The 20732-nt window shown below is 52.6% G+C and overlaps 2 protein-coding genes across 6 annotated transcripts in view; both read left to right on the top strand.

The window, feature by feature from the left end:
• RAB8A (RAB8A, member RAS oncogene family) overlaps positions 1-6193 on the top strand; it is a 16495-nt gene extending 10302 nt beyond the window's left edge. Inside the window, exons 4-9 of one of the 2 annotated variants that reach the window (XM_057708673.1) lie at positions 287-364; positions 1595-1684; positions 2242-2307; positions 3795-3845; positions 4303-4425; positions 5315-6193. In XM_057708673.1, the coding sequence (XP_057564656.1) occupies positions 287-364; positions 1595-1684; positions 2242-2307; positions 3795-3845; positions 4303-4425; positions 5315-5413 (507 nt within the window). In that variant the 3' untranslated portion in view covers positions 5414-6193. The remainder of the gene's footprint in view (positions 1-286; positions 365-1594; positions 1685-2241; positions 2308-3794; positions 3846-4302; positions 4426-5314) is intronic. The other variant, XM_057708674.1, reaches the window with a different exon arrangement.
• On the top strand, positions 2240-20732 carry HSH2D (hematopoietic SH2 domain containing). 4 transcript variants are annotated; one of them, XM_057708669.1, is made up of 8 exons: positions 2240-2307; positions 3795-3845; positions 6572-11584; positions 13492-13639; positions 16667-16756; positions 17708-17873; positions 18529-18663; positions 20032-20732. In XM_057708669.1, the coding sequence occupies exons 4-8, from the start codon at positions 13515-13517 to the stop codon at positions 20599-20601; spliced, it is 1086 nt and encodes a 361-aa protein (XP_057564652.1). In that variant the 5' UTR covers positions 2240-2307; positions 3795-3845; positions 6572-11584; positions 13492-13514; the 3' UTR covers positions 20602-20732. The 4 variants fall into 4 exon arrangements, with proteins under 4 accessions (XP_057564652.1, XP_057564651.1, XP_057564653.1 ...); XM_057708668.1 differs by having other exon boundaries at positions 12577-13639; XM_057708670.1 differs by having other exon boundaries at positions 6572-13639; positions 18532-18663.

The raw sequence follows: 20732 nt of genomic DNA, 5'->3' as shown, positions 1-20732 counted from the left end.
CACGTGGGCTGTCCTTATCCTGCCAGCAGTGGGGAGACAGCAGGGCTCCTTTGTAAGCCCGGGTGTGGTAGGGTCTGGTCTGGGGGGCGAAGGGTCACATCGGGGGCGGAGGAGCAGGGGACTGGAGCCTGGGACACCAGGGAGAGGCTGGTGCTGGATCCCAGCAGGAGGACGGTCCCCAGGGAGGGTGTCCTGTCAGGATCCCGGCTGCCCAGCTTGCTGGGGCCTCCCCCTCAGAGAGTTTGCAGTGTGTCCAGAGCGCGTGCTTCTGTCTCCCCCTGCTCAGGGCATCATGCTGGTCTACGACATCACCAACGAGAAGTCCTTCGACAACATCCGGAACTGGATTCGGAACATTGAGGAGGTAAGGCTCGAGGACCCCTCCCACGCCTCCTGTCCTCAGCCCTCACCCCCGAGCTCCTTGGTTTACACATGAGATCACTGAGTACAGAGGCACCTAGAAGTAACTCGCTGGGAACAGGGTCAGGGGGACGGGAACCCACCCAGTCAACCCTGGAGACCACACTGGCCTGGCCTTGTCACAGAGCAGCCCCGTGAGCCCATTTCCCCAGCTGGGCTGTCAGGTTTGAGTGACATCGAGGTCATGGAAGAAGGATATCCAGTCACTGTGAGCATTTGGTGCTTTCTAGAGAAGGAAAGTTCTAGAATTGGCTTGACCTTTGTATTTGGTGGGTGTGGTGAGGGCACATGTCAGGTTGGACTTTGAGCTGCAGCAGAGCAGGGTGTGAGCTGGTGTGAGCTATGTGTGGCCATGCTCAGGCCAGGAGTGCTCTCACCACAGCTGCCTGTGGAAGACCTTGCGGCCAGCCCTGCCTCTCTGTCCCAAAGCCCGTGTCCCGAAGCCAGTGTCATCACTTTCCTGCTCTCCAAAGAGCTCACCCGCACCCCCACAGCCTCCCTGGACAACTCGCTTGTGGCTTTTGATGGCTCATCAGGTGGGGCTTTGGGGCTAAGAGCTTTACCCACCTGTGAAGCCACGGCAGAAGGTCACATCACAGCTGGCACCTGGGAGCAGCTGCACTGGGCCGCCTCCCGATGACCCTGCGTTTGCCAGCAGCAGGCTGCACCCGGCCTGAGGAGGGGGACCTCACGCTGGTCTCTGTGGAAGCTCTGTGTTCTGGCCAGTAGGCCTTCCAGTTAGTAGGAAGTCAGAGAGCAGTGAAGCGCCTTTCCATGAGACCAGATGTGAGCTGCAACAAGAACAGCCTTTGTGATGGCCCAGTCCTTCAGGAAGCGAGGCCCATTGGGTTGGGACGTGGGGGAGGGTTGGAGGAAGGAGCCATTATCAAGCGTGAGGGCGGAGTTAACGGGAACACCAGGGGATGGCAAAGCACCCAGGGCTGGTGGCAGCTGAGGGCTGTGACCACCCCAGGCACAACCTGTTTCTAGAGCCCAGAACAGTCTAGCTGGAGCAGCAATACGGGGTCTCGGGAGGTGGCCCAGTGCAGCTGCTCACAGGCTGCCTAGCAGTCCTGACCCCACCACTCTGATCTTGGGGGACGGGCTACCGCTTGGCCTGTCGTCCAGTCTGACCTCATCTCTTACCTCCCCCATCTGCCCTTCCCCTCCCCAGCATGCCTCTGCAGACGTCGAAAAGATGATACTTGGGAACAAGTGCGACGTGAATGACAAGAGACAAGTTTCCAAGGAACGGGGAGAAAAGGTGGGCATGGTGGCCGGCACTGCCAGGCACCTCGGGGCAGAGGGACCTGAGGGTCTGGGATTTCCTGCATGGAGGCCAGCCCTGCCCTGCCCCACAGGGTCCCCTGATTGCTCACTGATGGCGAGGCTGGGCGTTGGGGGAGAATCCCTCACAATCTCTGAGCATCATCCCAGGATGCAGGACTTAGCTTGGGCACAGAGATAAGTCCCAGTGGGGCACATGCCACGGGGGGCAAGGTGGGAAGCACACACCCAGCCGGGCGTCAGGCTAAAGACTGAAAGCAGCAAGGGCTTCTGGGTGTGCGCTGCTTGTTCCCACACAGCATCTCGTGGGACCCCTCGAGGCCACAGAGGCCAGAGAACAGAGCTGTGGTTTGAGTCAGGACCCTCCACCCTCCTGCCAGGGACATTTACCACCTGCTCTCCACTGGTGGCTCAAGAGTGCAGGCCCCACTCTCTGTCTCTCTCGGTCCTCCTCGTTGTTCCCCACTCAGGGTGCTGTGTGGGGTCAGGGAACCTGGTGGCTGATGTTCACATGTGTGTCTCCCTCCCTCGTAGCTGGCCCTGGACTATGGAATCAAGTTCATGGAGACCAGCGCCAAGGCCAACATCAACGTGGAGAACGTGAGTCCTGGGCCGACAGCACCGGCCCCTTTGGGCTAAGGGTTGGGCTGCAGCCTCCAGGGAGGCTCTGTCGCAGGGACTGGCCACAGGCTCCAGCTGCCTCTTGGACGGACAGCCAAGAGGCACTTCCTGGGCAGTGCCGTGTGCTAGGCCTCTCGCAAGGCCCAGGCAGCCTGGGAGAATTGCCCCCATGTTTGACATCAGCAGGTGTCGGCCCTGGCTAGGCACCTAGGACATGATCTCACTGGCTTTCTGGCAGCACTGGGGAGCAGGCACAGTTTTGCAGGTGGGGAAACCGAGGCTCAGAGAGTCCCCACTGGCTGGCGCCCAGGCCTACTTCCAGGTTTGTGCTTTCATTCACACCACCCACACACACAGGCCCCCACCACAAGCCCATACAGGGTCGGGTGCCCTGACCGAGCCTTGCTCCGGGCCTCCCTCTCCTCTCCACCAGCAGCGCCAGCCCTGCAGCTCACCTGCCTTCTCCTTCGTTCTGCCACTCCCGGGATCTTTCCAAAACAGATCTTCCACACCACTCCCAACCTCAGCCCCTACGTGAGGCACAGAAGGCCCTCTCTAGCTGGTCCCCGCCAGTGTGTGCAGCCCACGGCTCAGGCCTCGCCCACCACTCTCCATCCCTCACCGCCTGTGCCACAGTCCTGTCCCCCTCCCCCTCACTCCCTTTCCAGTTGGGGACCATCCCATGTGGCCCCTTCCCGAGAAGGCCTCTGCCATTCCCCAGGCCCTTAGGCCCACCACTTTCGGCCTCCCCAGCTCCCCAAGACACCCTCTGCAACAGAACTTTCCACATCACATGGGTGTCTGCTGAGACCTGCTTCTCCCCAAACCAGGAGCCCTGCGACTGCAAATGCTGAGGCTGACTCGTCTCTGTATAAGGCCCAGGGCAGGGCTGATGCCAGAGTGGGGTTTATAAGTGTTGTCCAGGTTGGGGAAGGTAGGAAATGGTCAGGAGACTCTGACAAGGTGGCAGCCTGGGGTCAGGCCAGCTCGAGCCTCCGCCAACCCTGGGAAGATGAACCTTTCACCCTACCTACCAGGCCTTTACTAAGGCAAGGACCCAAAGTGAAGCTTGTTTGGCCAAGGAGCCATTTGTCTTTCTGCGCTGCCCCTGACTGTTAGAAGGGGTCCGGGCAGAGAGTTCAATTAGTCAGTTCGCCACCAGATGCCTTGGGACAAGTCGCTTGGCCCCAGCAAGCCTCAGCTTCCTCTCTGACCACTCAAGGGTGATCCCACCTCCCACGGTCATTGGTTTAGGGGAAGTGGCAGTCCAGGTGGGCGGGGGTATCCCTCTAGGGGCTGGAGATGGGACTGAACAGGTGAGACCCATTCCCGGGTCCCTGTCCTAGCACTGTCCCCTGCACTGGCCCTGCTGTTGAGCCATGCCCACTGTGTGACAGCAGCCAGGAGTCAGCAAGCCCCCATCTGCTTCCCACTCCTGGGATACTAACTATGTGCTTCTTCTACAGGCATTTTTCACTCTCGCCAGAGACATCAAAGCAAAAATGGATAAAAAATTGGTGAGTGTGTGTCCTTCCCGGATCCCCACATGCGTGCCTGTTGGAGCTGGCTGGCATCGTCCTCAGTGGTGTGATGCATCCCTGGGCCTATCCTGCTTTTTAGGGCCCAGCTGCACCTCGTAGGGCATCGCTAGGAAGAGGGGCAAGGGTCACCAGGTGTGGTGGGGGCAGCCACCCTGAGCATGCTCATCAGCTTCATCTTTCCTCCATGGCCCGGAGCTGCTCAGTACCAGGCACTGCTCACTAAGCACACAAGCTAGCTGGGGACACCCGACCCTTTCCGTCCCTCTTGGGAGCCCAGCACGCATGAAGATAGGGGGCCCCCAGGCAGGCGCAGAACCACAGGCCACCCCGTAATGAGGCTCCCAAGCAAGTCTTGTGTCTGACAGCTACTGGCTTTCCATCCTGATGAGTCTGGCAGAGTCTGGCAGGACGATAGCCTTTTTCTTCCTTCCAGCCCCAAATTCTGCAGGTTGTGACAACCTTCAGTGGGCGCCGGGGCTCTGAGGCTTCCAGGGGGTCCTGCCTGAATCCCTCCGCATCCACCCTTTCATTCATTTCCAGCTTTCCTGTTTACCACGTGAGCGGTTTAATTGTCCCCAGCATTTGGCATAACTAGTGCTTTCCTGGTAGGGTCTGAACGCTCAGCTATATTTTGGGCATGTCAGCACCTAAGCGCTGTCATGCGTCTTGCTCCAGAGCCTCTGTTCCAGTGACCACTTTTCCTGCCAAGTGATCCTCCCCGTTGTCTGATACGAGAGCGTAAAGCACTCTATTTGTGACCTTTCTATGTCTGTTCGTACAGGACTATGCACACAACACAAAACGCCATTCAAGTGGTTCCCATCTGATTTAAAATAAGTGTCATTTTCATAATTCTAAGATGCTGTGAATTGAATTGCAGGGCACACGATTTAGTAGCAGCTGTTTAGCCAAAACAAGAAACCGTCCATATAAACCAGTGTACTTTTAGAAAATCCTTCTTACAATCGTAATTTTCTTAGAATTCTTTTCTCTTCAGTCTAATAACAGTAAAATTTTTATTTTTATTTATTTATTTGTTTGGCTGCACAGGGTCTTAGTTGCAGCAGGCAGGATCTTTGTTGCCGCGTGCGGGATCTTTAATTGTAGCACGCGGCCTCCTTTCGTTGCGGCATGTGGGATCTTAATTGGGGCACGTGGGATCTAGTTCCCTGACCAGGGATCGAAGCTGGGCCCCCTGCATTGGAAGTGTGGAGTCTCAACCACTGGAGCACCAGGGAAGTCCCCAAATGTTTATTTTTAACAATCCTTCTGACTCACTCGTGCCCCCTGGGAGTTACACCTGGCATCACGGCAACACATTGCCTATGCTTTTGATACCGGCCTGTTAGCTGCCTCCAGAATGCGCCGTATCCTGCCAGAGTGTAGAGTGTGAAGCACTGATGCTCAACCGTAATCCTTACAGTTTCTCTTTTTTTCTTAACTAGGTTGCAAATCACCAACAGTTAAAGTCCATCCATTTCCTACCACTTTTGTTTATGTTCAGAGTTGCAACCCCATACCACTTCCTATTCGTCTTTTTTTAAATTTTTTAAATTTTTTTAAGAACTCTTATTGAGATATAATTGACATACAATAAACTGCATATATTTAAAGTGTACAATTTGATATTTTTTTCTTATCTTTTTTTAATGTAGCTGACGTAGGACATTGTGTAAATTTGGCACCATGTAGGCATTCAGCAGTTCCTGTTGAATAAATTCAGGTTTTACCTGAGAGCTGAAAGATGGGAAGGAATTAGTCAAAGAAACAGGGCCAAACCTTTCCAGACGTGGTGGTGTGAGAGAAAACAGGATTTCGGTTCCCAGGGCTGACGGGGCCAGAACAGAGGCTTCAAATGCCGGGCAACAGCACGGATGGGTTTTCAACAGGGCTTGAGTTTAGGGCTTACCCTACCTGCAGCAGGGTGGGAGGCGAACTGTGGGGAGAGGTGGGGAGCTAGAGCCTTGGCACAGGGACAGGGAGACCAGCTGGCTGTGAGTGGTGCTGGGACCTTGAACCCAGCCCCTCCAAATCCCAAGAGAGAGAGCCTTTCTGCTGTCCGTCAGCTGCCTCACATGTAGGTGTCCAACACAGATGGGTAGTTGGATGGGAAGGAGGGTTGGGTAGGTGAATGGAAAGAAGGGAATGGGGAAAGAAGAGAGTGAGATGCGTAAATCAGTGGTTGGAAAGCTGTTGAGAGGGTGAATGGAAAGGGGTGGATGGGTAGGTGAGTGAGTGAATGAAGGAATGAATTATTGGAAGGAGTGATGGATGGGTAGTAGATGAAAAGCAGACCTATGGGCTTGTGAAAGATGAATTGTCAGTTGGAGGGAACAGTTGGATGGATGGATGGATGGATGGATGTTGGGAGGGGATGGTTGGTTGGTTGGAAGGGGATGGATGATGGATGGGAGGGGTGGGTGGTTGGATGGAATGGATTGGATGGATGGTTGGTTGGAAGGGGTTTGATGGATGGGAGGGGTGGATGAGTGGGTGATTGGATGGAAGGGAATAGATAGGTGATTGGTTAGAAGGGGTTGGATGGAAGGAAGGAAGGAGATGGGCAGGTGCCTGGTTGGAAAGTGGTGGATGGATACATAGGCTGGCAGATGGATGGTCGGTTGGTTAGTTCTTTAGTTTACTGGCTGGTGGGTTGAGAGACATATAGCTCACATCGCTGAGAAAACCTCTTGTGATTTCAGGAAGGCAACAGCCCCCAGGGGAGCAACCAGGGAGTCAAAATCACACCAGACCAGCAGAAGAGAAGCAGCTTTTTCCGATGTGTTCTTCTGTGAGGAATGCCGCCTTACTCTGAGCCTCGCTCAGCCGAGCTGACTGTGCCTGTCCTGAGTGAGCCCCTCACTCAGCCGGGGCCCTCCCCCCCCCCACCACCCCCGCCGCGCTGCGGCCACTGGGCCCATGGTCACCGGGCCCGCGGCCACCAGAACACAATCGAGAAATTGTTTATTTTAGTAACTGATCTTTTTCAACTCTGGAGATGGAATGAGTTAAGAATCTGCTATCTTTCCTGCGACGTCCACCGAATGGGTCCACGCACCGTGTAAAACTAGAGAGAGAGATGGAGTCGCGGCATGGCCGTCAGTAGAAGCCCACATGGCAGGCCTCCGTCTCTGGGCCACGACACAGCTAGAGCCCCGCCGGAAGGCCCGTCCACGTCCCCAGCGGCAGAAGCGAGGCCCCCCAAAGGCCAGTGATAGCTCTAGGAGCACCGGGCTCTGCACCCTGAGCGAGGCGACTCACATCAGGCCCGGGAAGCATCTGCCCAACACATCCGAGGCCCACTTTCACCTCTTCTCTCAGTTTTTGGACAAGTGACAGAAACCATTATGCCCTGCGGCCCCCCCCCCCCGCCACCCTCCCACCCCATTTTAACTCAAACCAAAGGGAAGCACAAATCCTGAGGAGAGAAGCATGGGGTGGCCTTTCCTGTTTACAGCCAGGGTTTGCTCCCGTGGTCCAGCTGGGCCTCAGGCACGGCCAGTAGGTCCCTCTGCAGTCCCCACCTGAGCACCGAAGGATCACCGTGTGTGCCACAGGTGACCTCCAAAACACAGTCACACACAGCCCACCCTTGACCGGGGCACCCACTCCTCTTTGTCTTCCTACCGTCTCCAAGTCGGACATTCTTTCTAGAGATTTTTATTTTTCCAGATCTGTAGTGCCAGGAGGTGGTTCTGTCTTTGATTTCCAGTATCAGACCCAGGTGATCGGGAACACACGCACACACCCCCACCCCACCTTGGACATGTGGCTGAGAGCGCAGGGTGGCCTGCGGGGCCTGACTGCACCGCAGTCTGGGTGGGTTCTTAACTGCCATCGCCCGGTTCTGTTTTGACAGCTCTGCCTTCCCGTAGAGACTGCAGTCGGGACCAGGTAATCAGGTCAGAGGGGTGTCACCAGGGAGCCTTTCTTTTTCTTTTCTGAATTAAAACCAAACATACCAGCAATAGTCTCCTCTCCCCTTGGAATCTCTTAACATGCTCTGTTTACATCAATAAATGCACTTAAGGAAAGCAAATTAAAGCTCATTTTAAAGTTAACGGATTTTTATGTCCGCATTTTCCGTGTAGGTACACGGATGTAGCCAAACGTTGGGTTCACAGGATGCCCACTATTTAAAACACAGCCCAGGCCATCGGGGCCTTGGGTCTGGACAAGATCAAAGTAGAGGCAGTGGGTTACCTCAAGCTGGAGAAGGTCACCCCAATCTCTGAGGAGGTGACACTATTATCAAAAGACTGACTTGGGGAACAGAAGCTTCCCAACCCACCCCCGCCAAATACATACATATACACGCAGCACCGGGAAACAGAGAGGTGTCCCTCTCCACAGCACCACTTTGTACACCACAGCCCCTGCTTAACCCGCTTGGGCAATATCAGTCCCCATCATGCCACCAAGCTTCTCTTGTCTTATCTCCACTGGACCCATCTTGCCAAGTTGAATGCTCCCCTGTAAGCCCCCCTTACCTCTTAGGAGCACCACCCCTCCCCAAGATCCTGCTTCAGACCCACAGCACAACCAGGGGCTGAGCCTCAGTTCCCTCGTCTGTAAAATGGGCACGATCATAGTTCCCACCTCATAGGATGGCTATGGAGAGCCCGTGAGAGGGTGCATCCCAGGCTATCATCATATTCATATCCGTTATCAGCATCATGCGTCTCGTGCCCCAAGAGAAAAGCTCACCTCTCTTTTTTTACATCTGGTCCCTAACGGGGAGCAAGTCATCCAAGTAGCTTACAGCTTCGAGCTGTAAGTATTTGCCCCATAATGCCCCAAATTTCCGCCAGTTGCCCCCAACCAGGTCAGGTGGAGTCCTTGAACTCCTCAGTGCCAGCTTGTACCAACTTCTTGCTCAGAGAGTCATTACTGTTCCTTGTTTCTAAAGACTTTGCTGGGGTAGCAAGTGGGGAAGCAGCCCTTCAGCTACCGTCACCTTGTACTGAGACAGATGATACCTCAGCTTATTCTTTTTAATAACAGCTTTATTGAGATGTAATTCACACACATACAATTCACCCACCTAAGTGTGCAATTCAGTAGTTTTTACTATATTCACAGCCTCGTGCAACCGTCACCAGTCAATTTTACAACATCTTTACCACCCAGTCCCCATTAGCGGTCACTCCCATCTTCCCTCCCTCAGCCCCCGGCAACCACTGACCTACTTTCTGCCTATGGATTTGTCTGTTCTGGACATTTCATATAAATAGAATCACACACTGTGGTCTTTTGCATCTGGCTTCTTTCACTCAGCATAGTTTTTGAGATCAGTCATGAGATTCATCCCTTTTTATGGCTGCATAGTATTCCATCGTGCAGCTGGACCACATCTTTTATGCATTCGTCCATTGATGGACGTTTAGGTTGTCTCCACCTTTTGGACACCTTGCCTGTTGTTTGCTTCTCAAACATGCCAAGTTTGTTCCTATCCCAGAGCCTTCGCCCTCCCGTCTCCTCTTCTGCCAGCCTCTCCTGCACGTGGACTTGTGTGGCATCAGTCTCCCCGTGGACTCTGAGCTCCATCAGGACAGGGACAGGGCCTGTTTTGTCTTCTGCTTCATCCCCAGCATCTAACACGGTGCCCACAGTTGGGGCTCAGCCAGTGGTTGTGGAATGAATGAATGAATAGAATGGAGGCATTGGAGAATGAGAGGACTGTGAAATTGCGTAAAGCCCTGAGTTGACAGAGCCTAAGGGCTTCCCCACTCCTGACATCTGCAGCCCCAGCATATCCCTGGACTGAGACACCGTTGTGGCCACCTCTCCTGAGAGCCACCCCAGATGGGGGCCAGTGAATATCCCACTCACCAGCTGGAGCCTCCAGTGAGAAGCCCAGACCTGACTTTGGAAGGGTAATGGGTTGACTACAGAGGGACAGGGGCCTTGGAGTCCCCCAGTCCCACCATCTCTCTGCTGGTCCCCTTCTGGAACATTCCTCTGAGGGCCGTGTATCTATTCACAGTTTCAAAGACTGTGGTCACCAAGAGATGGGGGATGATTCTGTTGCGACAATCTCAGGGGAGGACATTAGTTTGTGAAAGACCACATCCCCCACGCAGGTCACGGTAAACAGGGCAGTGCCCTCTGTGGTGGGGCAGGCCGGAGGTGGACTGAAACACCTCATGTTTCTGGAGACTGAACTCCATGTAAATGAGATCCCCGGTGGCCAGACTTTCTAAGTGACAAGGGTCTCTTGGGCAATACTGATCCCCTTCCCAAAGCATTGCTCCTCTCCTCGAGGCTGGGAGCCGGTCCACTGGGCCATGAAAGGCATGGAGGATCCGAGAGGTGAAGTGAGTTGCCCAAGACAGTCCAGCTTGTGAGGTCTGGAGGTCAAGTTTCCATCTCCCTCAGCCAGGCACAAAGGCATCAGCTTAATTCCCAGTAAAGAGTCCTAACGTTAATCTTAACTGAGCCCCGTGCTGCATGCTTGAAGGTTGCCTTGCCTCATCATCATCATGTGACTAAGGGGGGCTATCATCGTGCCCACTTCACAGATGAGGAAACTGAGGCCCAGAGAGTTTGAGTGACTTACCCAAAGCCACACAGTTAGTAAATGAGAAACCAGGTCCCGTGTGTCTCCTGTTTGAGCCTTACTGAGCCACAGACTCCAGGACAAGGTCAGCACCCCCCTCAACAACCCCCAGAGCAGGGGGAGATGGGGGCATCCAGCTTGAGCCTGAAATGGCGGGAGGGGGCTATCTAGACCAGCTGCACCAGGGTGATAGGTCCACAGGGAGGCCCCCAGCTCAGCCGCAAGGATCTGGGCTGTTTCTGTCTGAAAAGGGAGGAGGAAGTGGTTTTGCCTGTCGGGGAGGGGTGAGGCAGCCAGCACACATCTGGAGCTAGCTGATCCGTTAGGCAGGGGTTCCCACACTCAGAGCCCACAATGTGTGTCGGGGCCCCCAAAATGTTTTAGTTTTTTAAAATCGGGAGAAAAAAATGGATACAATAATAATGAATATATAAAATGAATCCAGCCTGGATGACATTGGTCTTGATGTCAATGCGGTCGTAAAATATAATTTTAAATGGATGTTTGCTTTTTGGTTTGTTTTACAGAGGAAGCCATAATGTAGCCCTGTGCACACAGGCCTCAGCCTGTCCAGGCTCAATCACACCTCAGGGCCTTTGCTTGTGCTTTTACCTCCTCCTAGAGCACTCTTTCTGTTCAATAACCCCCCAATCACACTGACTCCCACCTGCCCCCAATGCCCTTTCCTCCTGATCAGTTAGGCCCACTCTGGGGGGTTCTTGCAACTCCAGTTTCCCTTTCCTGACAGGCTTTCCACTTTGAAACAACGACATTAATCATTTCTCACTCCTCTTCATTGCTGGCCAGGTTATAGATGCTGGGACGGCAGGACCTATACCTGTCTTCAGGTCACCTCTTTGTTCCTTGAGGATCTGGCACACAACAGGTGCTCAATAAAGGCTTGTCGCAGTCTGGATGGAGCAAGGGGGTCCCTCCACTGGCACGCAACTTAGCGGCTCCATAGGGCTGCAGACTGGGGGAGGGGGAGGAGGGTTGCCCTAGTCCCCGCCCAGGGCTCACCTACTTAAGCAAACAGGAACCACTTGGGGCAACGCCCCGCCCCGCTGACGTGCAGACCCTGAACCGAAACCCAGGCTCCTGCAGGTGCCGAGGCACAGCCAGAGTGAGGGCCTCGGGCCCCCCAGGGGTCTCCCAGGTACGTGCCTACTTCTGTGCCCACCCCATTCTGGGTGAGACTCGGGCCCCAAGAGCCTCGGCCTCATCTCCACCCTTGAGAAGATAGCACATGGGGGCCATGCGGGGCCAGAAGGAGGGACAGGGCGGGCGGGGTCCAGAGAGGCAGGAGGAATTTTCTGGGGGCACTGATGAGTGACCATTGGAAAGTAGAGTTGGCGTTAGGGAAAGAGTGTTCCTGGCAGGGGCACAGCATGGGCAAAGACATGGAGGAGAGAGAGCTTGACCAGTTTGGGGAAGAGCAAGGATATGGGGAATAAGGAGGTGGGCGAGGGCCCAATGCAAGGGTCCGGAGTTTAGAACTTAGTGTGGCTTCATTCATCAGCCAACAGCCCTGCATCCGCCTCTGTGCCCACCCAGTGCCAGGTGATGCTGGGGACCCAAAAAAATCCAAAAGAACCTAGCCCTGGACCAGATCCCCAAGAGCCCCTAATATTGGGGAGACAGAGCCAGACACAGACACTTCATGAAGCAAGGCTAGACCAGAGTCAGGAACGGTGGGGAAGATGGGGACAGAGAAGGATGCTCAGGGATTTGTCTTGGAGAAGAGGCAAGAAAGCTGCCTGCAGGAGGGATATTTTTGCTGAGTCTTAAGTAAGAGTTCTCCCAGGTAGAAAAAAAGAACAAGCTTGTAAACATTACCTCAGGCTAGGTCACTACTGGATTCATGAATGTTCATTATGTGTATATAAATACACACACACATACACACACATACAGTGCTTACCTCTGTGCCAACTGTACCCTTTCAGGTAATTACCATCATTAGCCCCAAAGTGCAGATGAAAATTCAGGCACAGAGAGGTTAAGTGACTTGCTCAAGGTCACACAGCAACTAAATGAGGGAGCTGGGGTTTGAACCCAGGTTGTCTGGCTCTGATTGGGCTCAATTGAATTGTCACCCTGCTTTATTTAACATTTCTTAATAGATCTATTTAATTTCATTTGCTGCAGAATTCTTTTGGGTCCTTCCCCAGAGGATGTGCTTGGGAGCCTGCATTCTGGCAGGAGAAAGTCAATATTGACTGGGTTGGTAATCACATCCCCCTCCCTGTGGAAACAGCTTGGTGACAAAGACCTTCTGAGATATTGAAAAATTAGACCAGTGCGGGTAGGAAGCAGGACCAAGCTGCAGTTTGGAGACAGAACTAACGGTAAGAGTGAGGGGTCATATGCGGACAACCCAGAGGGGCAGAATCCTTTTGCTGGTTTTTCAATGACTTATACTGTTTCGCAAATTGCTGCTGTTTTCTTTCTCTGTTTTCCAGCTCTATGTCATTGGCTCACAAAGTCCAGTGGTACCTGAGCTTAAAACTGTTGACAATGAGTGTGAATTAACCATGCACCTGACAAGTTATAGGTGTGCCATCTGTAGCCACCACTCATGGTGACGATGGTGGCAGAAGCAACCGTTTGGGGCCACATCTCTATAGTGTTTACTGACACCATGGCAACCTTTTGTGGCACCTGCTGTGCACCTGCTATTTCATTCATTCATTTATCATTTTGCCATCTCCACGTCCCTCCCGGGACAGTGATAGTTACTTAATATTTAAATAAACTCAGTTCTTAAATACGCATATGTTTATAAAAGGGACTTTCTAATACTTGTAGTAATGGCATAATAAGAATAAAAGGAAAAAGAAAAATCCTTGGGGGGGATGCTGTTTTGGGGCGAGTTGATGAACGAATGTGCATAAAGTACCACCAGCACATACTAGGTGCTCCAGAAACACAAGCCACTTTCAATCCTGTTGCTCTGTCTGGCCTGGAGGACTTCTCAAAGGTGGAGCCACCATGAGCTGCATGAATAGAGCAAAGGTGGGAGGTGGACCAGGCTTGACTCGCTTTCCTCCCTCCCGTCCCCAGATCATCCTTCGCCCCTGGAAGCCATGACAGAGGCCAGAAAGCTGCCCCCACCACTGCCTCCACGACTGGACTGGTTCGTGCAGACTCAGCTGGACGAGTTGACCTGTGGGGGGATCCCTGAGTGGTTCCACGGTGCCATCTCGAGAGAGTAAGGACACACCCACACCTTCTACCCTGCGCTTCACCCTCTTTCCTTGTCTGCCCCGACCCTCGGCAGGTTTTTACTGCAGAATCCTGGGCTTAGCTCAGCTAAGTGTGTTAAGAGGGTGGGTGAAAAGAGCTCTGGAGCCCCAGACTTGAATCCTGCCTCCTCCCTAGACTCACTCTGTGACCTTGGGCGAGTTACTGGTCCTCAGCTTTCTCTCTACAAGTGGCCACCAGACCAGTACTGCCAGGGACCTGAGAGGGCTCCACCCTCTACCACACCCGAGTGGGGATGCAACCTCACCAATCAATGTTGGTGGAATGCAGCCTCGCAATCTTTCTTTCTTTAAGATTTTTTTTGATGTGGACCATTTTTTTAAATTAATTAATTTATTTATTTTATTTATTTATTGGCTGTGTTGGGTCTTTGTTGCTGCACACGGGTTTCCTCTAGTTGCTGCGAGCAGGGGCTACTCTTCATTGTGGTGCACAGGCTCCTCATTTTAGTGGCTTCTCTTGTGGTGATTGTAGTGGCTTCTCTTGTTGTGGAGCTCAGGCCCTAGGCCCGTGGGCTTCAATAGTTGCGGCACATGGGCTCAGTAGTTGTGGCTCATGGGCTCTAGAGCACAGGCTCAACAGTTGTGGCACACGGGCTTAGTTGCTCTGTGGCATGTGGAATCTTCCTAGGGCAGGGCTCGAACCTGTGTCCCCTGCATTGGCAGGCAGATTCTTTACCACTGCGCCACCTAGGAAGTCCCTGATGTGGACCATTTTTAAACTCTTTATTGAATTTGTTACAATACTGCTTCTGGTTTATGTTTTGTTTTGTGGGCCATGAGGCATGTGGGATCTTCGCTCCCCGACCAGGGATCAAACCTGCACCCCCCGCATTGGAAGGTGAAGTCTTAACCACTGGACCACAAGGAAAGTCCCCAGAATCTTTCTTAACACAGTGCCCCAAACAGCTGCTCTCAACCCATCAGGGATTTAACCAACATGCACTTTCTACATCAGACTGAGCTCTGAGGACATAAACAAATCCACCTAGTTACCTCTAGGGGCTGGCTCTAAATAAATGGTGAAAAAGAACATTGATTGCCACATTCTGCATGCAGGAAGTTGAGGAAACATTGTGAAAGCCACAGAGAAGAGGAATTTGGCATGTTTTCTGAGTTCTGGGGTGCACCAACAGAAATATAATGTGAGCCACATATTGCAATTTTAAATCTTTTTAGTAACTTTGTTAAAAAGAAGTGAAAAGAAACAGGTGGAATTACTTTTTTTTTTTATAAATTTATTTATTTATTTATTTTACTGGCTGTGTTGGGTCTTTTTTTTTTTTTTTTTTTTGCTGTGCGTGGGCTTTCTTTTAGTTGCGGTGAGTGGGGCTGCTCTTCGTTGTGGTGCGCGGGCTCCTCATTGCCATGGCTTCTCTTGTTGTGGAACACGGGCTCTAGGCGCGTGGGCTTCAGTAGTTGCAGCACATGGGCTCAATAGTTGTGGCTCACGGGCTCTAAAGCGCAGGCTCAGTAGTTGTGGCTCACGGGCTTAGTTGCTCCGCGGCATGTGGGATCTTCCTGGAGCAGGGATCAAACCCGTGTCCCCTGCATTGGCAGGCAGATTCTCAACCACTGCGCCACCTAGGAAGCCCGGTGGAATTACTCTTAATCATATTTCTTAGTTAATCCAGTATATCTAAGACATTCTCATTTCAACATGTAATCAGCACTTAGTGCTCAAAATCCAGCATGTATTATGTGCTAAAAGCACATCTCAATCCCTACCAGCCACATTTCAAGTGCTCAGCAGCCACACGTGGCCAGCAGCCTCTGTATTAGGCAGCTCAGCTCCAAAATCCCCATTCTGTCTCCTAGAAGGCCACCTTACTCTGTGTGAACCTGGGATAATAGTAAAAATAATATAGTAAGTCCCCAACATACTAATGAGCTCCGTTCCGAGAGTGTGTTCGTAAGTCCGATTTGTTCGTTAAGTCCAACAAAGTTAGCCTAGGTACCCAACTAACACAATTGGCTATATACTGAGTTGGCCAAAAAGTTCATTCAGGTTTTGCCATAGGCGCTTAGGGAAAACCCAAATGAACTTTTTAGCCAACCCAATAGTACTGTACTGTCGTAGGTTTATAATACATTTGCATCTTTGAAAGTTCGCAACTTGAGGGTTTGTATGTAGGGGACTTACTGTAGTGAACATCCTGTGAGCATCTTCTTACCAGCTGGCAGTTCCCACACTCACACCGCATGCATTTCTTTTTTTTTTTTTTAATCAAAATATTTCTCTGTTCATCACTTTATTTTTTTTAATTTTATTTATTTATTTGGTTGTGCTGGGTCTTAGTTGCAACACATGGGCTCCTTAACTGTAGCCAGCAAGCTCCTTAGTTGCAGCTCACCAGCTCCTTAGTTGTGGCATGCAAACTCTTAGTTGTGGCATGCATGTGGGATCTAGCTCCCTGACCAGGGATCGAGCCCAGGCCCCTGGCATTGGGAGCGCAGAGTCTTAACCACTGGGCCACCAGGGAGGTCCCATGCTGCATGCATTTCATCTGTCCTCACATGGGCCCTGAGAGTAAGGGTTTACTTTCCCCTTAAGGAAGCTGAAGGTCAGAAAGGGACTAACCCTCACCAGGAGTCACGCAGCTAATGAAAAGCAGAGCTGGATTTTAAAAACCAAATACATCTGAGAACAGCTGCTGTTTTATTACCTGTGACACCTTGATCTACCCAAAGGTGTCTTTGGGGGACCTTCCAGGCATTGGAAAGGCAATCAGGGGCTGTGAGAGATGGCAAGGTCATCAGAGGCTTCCTGCCACCTCTGGGAGAATATACCTGTCCATGAATATCCCAAGGTCTGAAACAACCAAGAAAAGAAGGGGTTTGAGGCTGTTTGTGCACTTAGAAAACAGACAACTATAGGCCTCTCTGGTTCAGGGGGCACAAGGACTGGGATAACTGGTGTACTGGACGTCTGGCCGGTATACTTTGCCATTTCTCTCCTGTATTTGCCCTTCCAGGGATGCCGAAAACTTGCTGGAGTCACAGCCACTGGGATCCTTCCTCATCAGGATCAGTCACAGCCACGTGGGCTACACTCTCTCTTACAAGTAAGGCCTGAGCTAGGGGCCGGGGCAGGGGCAGGGGGCTTCTGGGGCTTGCTTGGAGGCTCAAGGGGTGCTTCATATCACAACTTCTCAGTGAGCAACCAGATCTAAATGAAGAGTGGGCGACTGCAGGTCTGGCTATAACCAGCAGACTTGGGTAACTGAGACTGTGTGTCTGAGAACAGAGGCTGTTGGGGGCCCAAGAGTGGCTACTGCCTTTCCCGTAACTATCCCTCTCCCCCACCATTTAAATGGCAACTCCCTGACTCCACTCAGGGGGACATGTTAGGGGAAACCAAGACAGCCTAGATCCTTAAGTTCTCAATGCCTGATCCAGCATCTCAGAGGATTCGGCAGCACAAACTTCTTTTCAAAAGGATTCCAGGCCAAAGGAATTTTTTAAATGGCCCTATTGCAGAGTTATCCACAGAGGGAAAAGCTTAGGCCTTTAGTCACACAGTCCAAATCTTAGCTCTGCCACTTAACACGCTGTGTGATCTTGGACAAGTTACTCACCCTTTCTGTGCCTCCCTCAAAAGTCCCATCTCTAACATGAGAATGCTAAAATTAATTCAGAGTCTTGATGTGAGGATTAAATGCGACACAGTAAGCACATAGTGGAGCATTTGTTGAGTACCTGTACCAATATGCATTGTTGTCATTTCCATTGATCGTTTTCCCCTTGCCAGGCATGGAGCTCAGCTTTTACCTGCAATAGCTTGTTCCATCTTCACAAGAAGTCCTGAGGTCAGCCTCAGTAGCCCCATGTTATAAAGGGGGAAATTGCAGCACAGTGCAGTCACTTGCCCAATGTCACATGGCTGATGAGTGGAGGCGCCTACATGGGAATCTAGGCAGTTGGGCTGTAGCCATGGTGCTGCCAGCTCAAGGCCTGGGCGGTGGGGACAGAATGATGGGGAATGGGATAGCCAAGCCCTGGCAATGTCTCCGCAGAGCTCAGAACTGCTGCCGCCACTTCATGGTGAAACTTTCGGACGATGGGAGCTTCACGATCCCTGGGGAAGAGAGAGCCCATGCCTGTCTAGATGCCTTGGTCATCTTCCATCAGCAGCAGCCGTTGCGGCCACACGGGGATCTGCTGACACAGCCCTGCCGGCAGGTGAGAGTTGGGACCCCCAAGGGCCATACCCACCCTCCCAAGGGCCAAGACCCCAGACTCTTTGGCTCCCACACGCCCCCTCAGCCTCTTGTGATTCTGTCATTCTTGTGGTCTCTGTGCCCCTGTGGCCCCGCCCCCTCCTGGTCCTTGTTCCCCGCCCCGACCCCCCAGCTGATTTTTTTTACAGAGTTTCACGTACTGGGTATAACCTTGGCTGATCTACAGGAATAGCATATTTCCTTATAAGACTCAGGGGATGGGGCCTAGCCCTCAGAAGCTGCTGTGGGCGGGGAATATCTCCTTATAAGGACTGATGGGCATGGCCTAGCCTTCAGAAGCTGCTGTGGAGGGCATATCTCCTTATAAGGATTGATGGGTGTGGCCTAGGCCCTCAGAAGCTGCTGTGGAGGGCATATCTCCTTATAAGGATGGAAGGGCATGGCCTAGGCCCTCAGCTGGGGCTGTGACTGTGACATATTCCTTATGAGGCGCAGAGGGCAGGGCCTGGCCCTCAGTAGCTGCTGTGGGAGGGACATGCTTCTTTACAATGTTTGTGGGTGGGACAGCCTCTGAGCCCGTTTCCAGGATCTGGGACCCCAGCCCCATCCCTGTCCCCCTCCTCGGGACTAAGCCACAGGTCCCCTCTGCCCCGCAGAAGGATCCAGCCAATGCAGATTATGCGGATCTCTTCCTTTGCTCCAACGCATTGGCTGAGGAAGCCACCAGCTCTGCTCCTGGTCTCAGCAAACATCAGAATCCCTCCTCTTGTCCCGTGGCCCCACTTGAGGAGGTATGTGTCATAGGTTGGCACCTCCAATCTGGAAGGTGGGAGGGGGGCGGGGGGGGGCGATGCAGGAGCAGAGGTGGCTAACAGCTGCCAGAGGAGACTTTGTAGAATGAAGATTAGATCCTGTAGCTCTGAGCTTAAAACTTTTCAGTGGGACTCTCCTGGCGGTCCAGTGGTTAAGACTCCATGCTTCCAATGCAGAGGGCACAGGTTTGATCCCTGGTCGGGGAACAAAGTTCTCACATGCCGCATGGGGTGTGGCACACAAACAAACAAATAAAAAAACAACTTTTCAGTGATTTCCTAAGGAACTGAGATTAAAAGCCCAACTATGATCTCAGGTCCTCCCACCCATCACTAGCCCAACTTCAGCCCCTCTGCCAACCCTTCTGTTGTTCATACACATCAAGCTAACCTCAGGGCCTTTGCATGTGCTGTGTGAGCTTTGGGAGGCCTGGGAATCTGGCTTGTTCACTTTGCTTCTCCTGTGCCTCAGAGGGGACCTGGCTCACTGTCTGATGGGAGAGGCAGGCAGGAAACATGAAAACTCATAAATATATAAGACTTTTCAAATTTTACAGAGTGCTCTGCTGCAAATAAACAGGATGATGTGATAGAGAAGGCAGAGGGGCTACTTCAGGTCTGGAGACTGGGGAGGGAGACACTTGAAGAAGAACTGATGCAAGAAGCCAGGCATGGGAAATCTGGGGGCAAAGAAGTCCCCCAGGCAAGTCCCTACTGCTGGCATTTGGGAGTGGAGCTGGGGGCACCAACATGCTTGGGGCAGAGGAATGTGGATGCGGTATTGACAGCATCTGCCACAAATGACACCCAAGTTTTGGGCCTGAACAACCTGGTAGATCAGGGGTCGGCAAATTACCACCCTAGGGTCACATCCAGGCCACTGCCTCCTTCTATGTGGCCCATGAGCTAAGTTTGACTTTTATGGTTTTGAAAGGTTGAAAGAAATCAAAAGAAAAATAGTATTTCATGACCCTTGAAGATCAGATGAAATCCACATTTCCGTGTCCATAATGTATTATTGGACACAGGCACACTCACTCACTGACGTATGATCTCTGGCTGCTTTGGCCCTACAACAGCAGAGCTGAGTAATGAAACAGAGAGTGTTTGACCTGCAAAGCTGAAAACATTTGCTCTCTGACCCTTTCCAGAAAAAGTCTGCCAACCACTGGGGGAGATAGTGAAGCCCTTTACTGAGACAGGAAGGACGGGATGTGGCATCAGTTTTAGGGGTTCTCATGGGGACTTTCTCGGCCTCAGGGTATCTGGGTGGGACCCAGGTCCCAATTTCTGGGGCAGATTCAGAGCTTTTGTGGGCGGGGTGGCCCAGGTCTCACCTGCTCTCAGTTTCAGGCCTCCGCAAAGCCAGTCCTGCTCCATCGGACAAAAGAAAGGAAGCCGTTGGCAGAGCCGGACAGGGCGTCCACAGAGGAACCTACGTCCTCCTGCCCCCCAAAAGCTCCTCTTGAGGAGGCCCGCCAGAAACTCTGGAGGAATCTCAAGATGATCCCCCAGACAGGCAAGAAGGTCCAGCAGCAGATGAAATCCCACCTGGCGGCTGCGAGCTCCTCGTCGCTCTGGTATGCCAAGCCATCGGTGGTGACCCACAGCTCGGGGGCCAAGGCAGATGACTCAATCTGGGAAAATAACGTCTACACAGACCCCTCTGTAGCCACATCCCTCGCAAGCCCCTCACAGCCCCAAGCTCCAAGAAACAGAGATGACCCCTCCCAAAGAGTCTCAAGGTCAGTCAGCTGGAGCGAGGCAACCACCAGGGTCAAGGACTGGCACCAGGCAGTAGTGAGGGCCCTGTCCTCACAGGTGTCCAAACCAGAGCCAAGGGACTTGAAAGAACCACAGGATTGTCTCCCTGAGGAGTACCGCCACCCGCCACCCTTCGCTCCTGGGTACTGCTAGGTTCTTCCTGGCTCTGGGACCCTCTCTGTCGGGGGCTGTTCATACCTGGACCTCTTGCTCTCTGCCACGACCCACTATCCCTCAGGCACCTGAGAAGTGTAATAAAGACATTGCTTAGGTCTGGTCTTGCA

Source organism: Hippopotamus amphibius, chromosome 15 (genome assembly GCF_030028045.1).
Source record: "Hippopotamus amphibius kiboko isolate mHipAmp2 chromosome 15, mHipAmp2.hap2, whole genome shotgun sequence".
Taxonomy (NCBI): Eukaryota; Metazoa; Chordata; class Mammalia; order Artiodactyla; family Hippopotamidae; genus Hippopotamus; species Hippopotamus amphibius.
Note: the sequence above shows the minus strand (reverse complement) of the source record. Positions and strands in the feature narration are given on the sequence as shown.

Coding starts and splice junctions, on each gene's coding strand:
- HSH2D (XM_057708669.1), top strand. CDS start 13,515: ATGACAGAGGCCAGAAAGCTGCCCCCACCACTGCCTCCACGACTGGAC. Junction 13,640..16,666: donor CACGGTGCCATCTCGAGAGA/GTAAGGACACAC, acceptor TTGCCCTTCCAG/GGATGCCGAAAACTTGCTGG. Junction 18,664..20,031: donor CCGTGGCCCCACTTGAGGAG/GTATGTGTCATA, acceptor ACCTGCTCTCAG/TTTCAGGCCTCCGCAAAGCC.